At 53.5% G+C, this 5,000-nt stretch overlaps 2 protein-coding genes across 2 annotated transcripts; one reads left to right on the forward strand and one right to left on the reverse strand.

Annotated features, from left to right (window-relative positions):
• Positions 1 to 42: 42 nt before the first annotated feature.
• Positions 43 to 1,322, forward strand: LOC137917482 (protein kintoun-like; the record flags this gene model as incomplete). Its single annotated transcript, XM_068760222.1, has 1 exon — positions 43 to 1,322. A coding segment is annotated over one exon (1,280 nt), but the record flags the coding sequence as incomplete, so codon positions are not given.
• Positions 1,323 to 1,574: 252 nt separating this feature from the next.
• On the reverse strand, positions 1,575 to 3,423 carry lrr1 (leucine rich repeat protein 1). Its single transcript, XM_068760221.1, has 5 exons — positions 3,072 to 3,423; positions 2,829 to 2,927; positions 2,486 to 2,729; positions 1,946 to 2,420; positions 1,575 to 1,851 (listed from the first exon to the last, which is right to left on the reverse strand). The coding sequence occupies exons 1-5, from the start codon at positions 3,252 to 3,254 to the stop codon at positions 1,596 to 1,598; spliced, it is 1,257 nt and encodes a 418-aa protein (XP_068616322.1). The 5' UTR covers positions 3,255 to 3,423; the 3' UTR covers positions 1,575 to 1,595.
• Positions 3,424 to 5,000: the final 1,577 nt, after the last annotated feature.

Consider the following 5,000-nt stretch of genomic DNA (forward strand, 5'->3'; position numbering starts at 1 on the left):
GCTCCAATGAGAGGGTTGAGCCGCCTTCCAGCGCGCCGGCAGCGGGGGGGCGGCGCTGGACCCTGCCCCACTTCCTGCACCCGGGGAGGCCAGAAAGAGACCCCAAAGGGAACAAGATGGTGATCTACGACGTCGTATTCCACCCGGAAACTCTCCACATGGCAAACCGACGCGCCAGCTTCATGGACGTGGTGGCGAGCACCGCGATGCAAGGAATCCAGAGTTCCTTCGACGTGACTCTGGATGAAAACAACGCAAGCGAGTCCAGCGCCAGCTACAAAGGGACCCCGCGGCCGTGTGTCATCCGGGGGCCCGTACCCGGGTACGAGGAGAAGAAGAGACCCATGGAGGAGCCCGACCCCCTCGCGTTCCCGTACCCGGACGAGAAGCCAACGATCGGGCAAGCTGCTACCACGAAGCCCCCGGAGACAAGAAGCCGCGGCGCCGCTCCAACCCGACCGAGCCACGCGGTGAAGTACCGATCCTCCACCGACGTGCAGGACTTCGCTCGCTCCGGAGACGCAATCAGAGGCTGCAGGCCCAAAGAGATCGTGGTGACCGTTGACCTCCCGCTCCTGAGGGCAGCGAGGGACGCGAGCCTGGAGGTGAGAGAGGGGAGGCTGCTGCTGGAGTCCAAGGAACCGGCGTACCGGCTGGAGCTGCCGCTAGCCTACCCCGTGGACGAAGACGAAGGAGCGGCGACATTCGACAAAGAGAGACGACGGCTGACGGTGACGCTTCCCGTCGTCCCCTCTCGTCCCGGAGCGCTCGACTTTGCCGCGGGGCCGGCCGAGACTAGAACCGGCGACGATGAGAGGCAGGAGGCGAGGGAGGCGGTGGGGGAGGGGGAGGAGCAAAGAGGCGAAGGTGAGGAGGAGGAGGAGGTAAAGGATGAAAGACATGTCGAAGAGGGGCAGGGACGGGAGAAAGCGAGCAAAGGAAGTAACGGCGAGGACAAGGAGGAAGAGGATTTGGAGGAAGCAGCAAACGGGAAACGGATACAAGAAAATGTGGAAGAGGAGAAAGAGAAAGACGTTGGAGATGAAAACGCACAGAAAAGGCAGAAGCTCGAAGACAGACGTATCGTCTCCGACGTGCCGGGGGACGCTCGAAGCCCGAGCGTCCCGGCCACGGCGAACCAAGAGGCGAGGACGACCTCAGACGAAGAGGACATACCGACGGCGCAAAGCCCAGAGCCCGAAAACGGGCCTCCGTCCATCTTGAGGGAAATGGACAAACACGGCAACGAGAAGGTGATCAGCGATCATTCCACGTCCGCCGGCTTCACCTTCCAGAACGCCCTGATGTACGAGCTGGACTGAGGGTTCCGCTCCGAGCAGGCGCTGCAGTCCGACAATAATAAACGTTCAGTTTAAAAAGTAAAAACGTTTCTCTTCATTCACCGAGTTCAGAAACGACACATTTCAATTTCCAATAAAGAGCTCGTTATGAATACTTTTATTATTATGAAACGTGTGGGTCATTATACAGTAAAAAAAACAACAACTTCCTGTACTCAGACTCGTGTCTAATTCAGCTTCCACAGCGGTTTCCAGGTGCCCCCCCCCCCCCCCCCCCCATCAAACAGTTTCTCCTCATCTGATTCCTCTCTGGAGGGCGTTGTCTAGAAATTCAGAGTAGCACGAGAGGGAGCAGAAGTGCTGGCGCACCGGGGCGTCCGTCCCCCCCGTGTCGTCCACCAGGACCACCGTGTGGGACACCCGGTGCAAGTTCATGCTGACGGCCGTCTTCACGAAGAAGCCGACGCAGACGCGGCCGCAGTCGCAGGTCTTGGCCGCGTCGAGTTCCCGACACAAGTGGGCGGGGATGAGGTGAGGTCCGTACGGAATCCTGCAAAGAAAGAACGCATTTAGGAGCTAGCTAGAATTGAAAAAAAAACAAAAAAAACTACAAAACCACAAACTACAACGCGTTTGTAGCGCACCTGAGGTCGGCCACCGCTCTGGAACACAGTTCCTGAAGCGGGAGGGGAAACGTGAGTCTCATTTTGTGGTCCAGAGGGTTCGGCTGGACGAAAGGATTTCCAAACAGATCCAGGTTCTCCAGGCTCAGCCGCCGAAAGCCGTTGGGCAGCACGGCCAGCTGGTTGTGAGCCGCCGACAGGAAGCGCAGCTTCGAGAGCCGGCCCACGTGGAACGGCAGGCCGGCGAGCTCGTTGTCGTCCAGCTTGAGTCCGACGAGCTCTTTGAGCAGACAGAACTGGGCCGGGAGGGACCGCAGCCGGTTCTGGCTGAGGTCCAGGAGCCGGAGGGTCCGCTGCAGGGTGGACAGGCACAGCGCCGCGCCGAAGGCCTCCAGCCGGTTGTTGTGGAGGACGAGCTCGGAGAGGCAGCCGAGGTCGCCGATGGTCGCGGGGAGCTTCCTGATGTGGTTGTTGCTGAGGTCCAGCTTGCGGAGAGCTGCAAACACAAACCCGAATCATAAAATGAAAAGGGGGGGGGGGGGTCCGTACAAAGGCCCGTACCTTTCAGAGACAGCATCCGCATGTCCACCCGGGACAGCTTGCAGTAGGAGACCTGCAGCTGCTCCAGCGAGCAGGGGAAGCTCGAGGCGAGCGGGTAGTCCCTCCTGGAGACGATGGCGAGCTTCTTCTTGGGCTGCTCCACGTCTCTGGCGCGGACGGGCGTGAGCGTGGAGAGAGGAACGCCGCTCCCTCTGTCCGCCAAGCGGGCGGCCGACAGGAAGTTCTTCAGGCTGCCGGCGTCAGCCTATCAGAATCACAAGAGACGGACGCGCAGATGCAATCGGCGGCAGACGCGGCGGAGACAACGGGGCTCGAGTAACTCGTGTAAAGAGCTCAGGCGTACTTTACTCAAGCAGACGTCGACGGCAGGCTCCTTCAGCCTCACGGTGGCTTTGCCTTCCTCCACGAACCAAGTGAAGAACTTCTCTATGTTGTCTTTAAGCTGCAAAAAAAACAAAGATGGCTGCTCTCAGTAGTCCGATGGTTTACATCGGGTTTTTTGGAAACTTTGCAAAGACCAACAAGAGTTCGTGGTGGATTTAAAAGATCCACCCTAAACAGCGGTAGAGTAACGGAGTACACGGACCTTGTACTTGCAGCCCGCTCGGTCCTTGGCTGTGCAGATCATCATGTAAACGTCGCTGCGCTGGCTCGCCTTGTCCAAATGCTTCCCGATGGAGAGCACGGCTCGCGTCCCTTTGCCTCGACTCTTCATGCCGAACGCGGGCAGCATCCGATTCACCACCTCGACGTCGCACTGCAGCTTCATCGCGGGGGGCAGACGCCCGAGGAAGACTCGGGGAGTCCGGCTTTACTGCCGAGGCTCTGAACGCATGCCAGAGAGAACGACACTTCCGCGATAAACAAGTGACGCTCGGCTAGCTGACGCGCTAGCTACGCATCCGTCCTCGTCCTGGACGCAAACATGGCGGCTACCAAACGGCTGTCGGCGACAGCGGGTGTTTCTGGGCTTTCCTGATACACCCGGTAGTTTCTCGACAGAGTTTAAAGATCTTTCTTTCAGCAGATTGCTTTTGTTTTTGTCAGCCGGTCCCCTTTGCTAGTCGCTAGCATGATCTCGCGCGCATCGGAAGTGACGTCAGTGAAGCGTATTTATTATTTATTATTGTAGCTCCGCCTCAAATGACAACATTAACTATAATTAAGATTTAAAAGATTTAACAAAGAGAAGGGAAACCGAGGCCAAATTAATTAGAATAATAGCGTTCATATCCGGCCTGAAGGTCAATAAGGTCAAGGGGTTACACTGACAAGGGCTCAGGTCCAATAATCATAATGACATTAGCTCTTCACCTAGTGGTATTTTATTTTTTTAAATACGCATGACTTGATTTTTGATTTTATTCATCTTATCATGTATTTTATTTCTTGTGCTATCGAACCTACCGGTAGATGCGATTCATATAGTGTATTAAGTTCTTGCAAACAATCAGCAGGTGTCGCTGTGGACCTCCACGGGGCAGTAAAGCGTATGTCGGTCAGTATGACAAAGGGCGGGGACGTAGGCAAGAGAGGGGATTGGTCGCACCCCCCCGACAGGAATGGGTTCGGGCCCGGCGCTGTGAAATGCGCGCGTATGAGAGAAAAACCATTGGTCAAGCAGCATCGGAATGATTTTCTATTTCTTTTTTTTTTTTTACTTAGTATGTATGCTGTTTACTAAATAATTTCAGATCAATAACAGAAATTGTCATGCGTAAAAGCCAGCGGTGTACTATGGAACGGTTCCCACCGACTTCTAATCCCCAATTCAAACCCTCTGAGCGGAAGAACCGGACACATCGTCCTTGAATGCTCTCACTAACAGTGAGTTAAGAATTATCAAAGGATATTTTCAGACAGTAAACCAACAGGAAGGTGGTTTGAAGCGATCGGTGTGACGCACGCAGGATGTGGGAAGTCACTGCCCACTGCTCTCGTGCATGAGAAACGTGAAAGACTGCTGATTATTTCCCCCACACCTTGTTTTTTTTTCTAGGTTAGATAACGAGAACGTCATAAAAAGCACAGTGACTCAGTTAGGTAGTCTCTTTTTTTTTTATTACAAAGATGTATTAAATAATATTCAAAGTTACAAAGCGATGGAATAAAGGCATAATTATAGTAATTTTCATTAATCATATTTACATTTTCCCAAATATAACAAATAAATGATACAACAAAAATGTTCGCGTATACACGTTTATCATTTTAACACAATTTAAGCGTGTTTATACTGTTGTGGGAGGGGTGGAGAAAATGAAATGTGTAAGGCAGATTCATACAACGACTTTGGTGATTGAAAAGTAAAAACTTTCAAGAAACACATTTTTGAGTACAAATGAGCAGTTCAAGAGAAGAAAAGATTCCAGTGCATATTTTTCCTTTCACTCCCAAAAGTCAAATAAGCAGCAGTCTTAGTCTGCTCCCTGCGATGCACAGGAAGTGGATGGCATGGCGGTGTGTGTGTGTGTCTACTTTGAGCTGGCAGGCACCAGCATGCTGAGTGTGGCAA

Source organism: Brachionichthys hirsutus, unplaced genomic scaffold (assembly GCF_040956055.1).
Source record: "Brachionichthys hirsutus isolate HB-005 unplaced genomic scaffold, CSIRO-AGI_Bhir_v1 contig_582, whole genome shotgun sequence".
In the NCBI taxonomy this organism is placed as follows: Eukaryota; Metazoa; Chordata; class Actinopteri; order Lophiiformes; family Brachionichthyidae; genus Brachionichthys; species Brachionichthys hirsutus.

Excerpts from the sequence above, each read along its gene's own strand:
- lrr1 (XM_068760221.1), bottom strand. The coding sequence starts at position 3,254 with ATGAAGCTGCAGTGCGACGTCGAGGTGGTGAATCGGATGCTGCCCGCG. Across the intron at positions 2,730-2,828 it reads TCGACGTCTGCTTGAGTAAA|GCTGACGCCGGCAGCCTGAA; the intron begins GTACGCCTGAGC and ends TGATTCTGATAG. Across the intron at positions 1,852-1,945 it reads AGAGCGGTGGCCGACCTCAG|GATTCCGTACGGACCTCACC; the intron begins GTGCGCTACAAA and ends CTTTCTTTGCAG.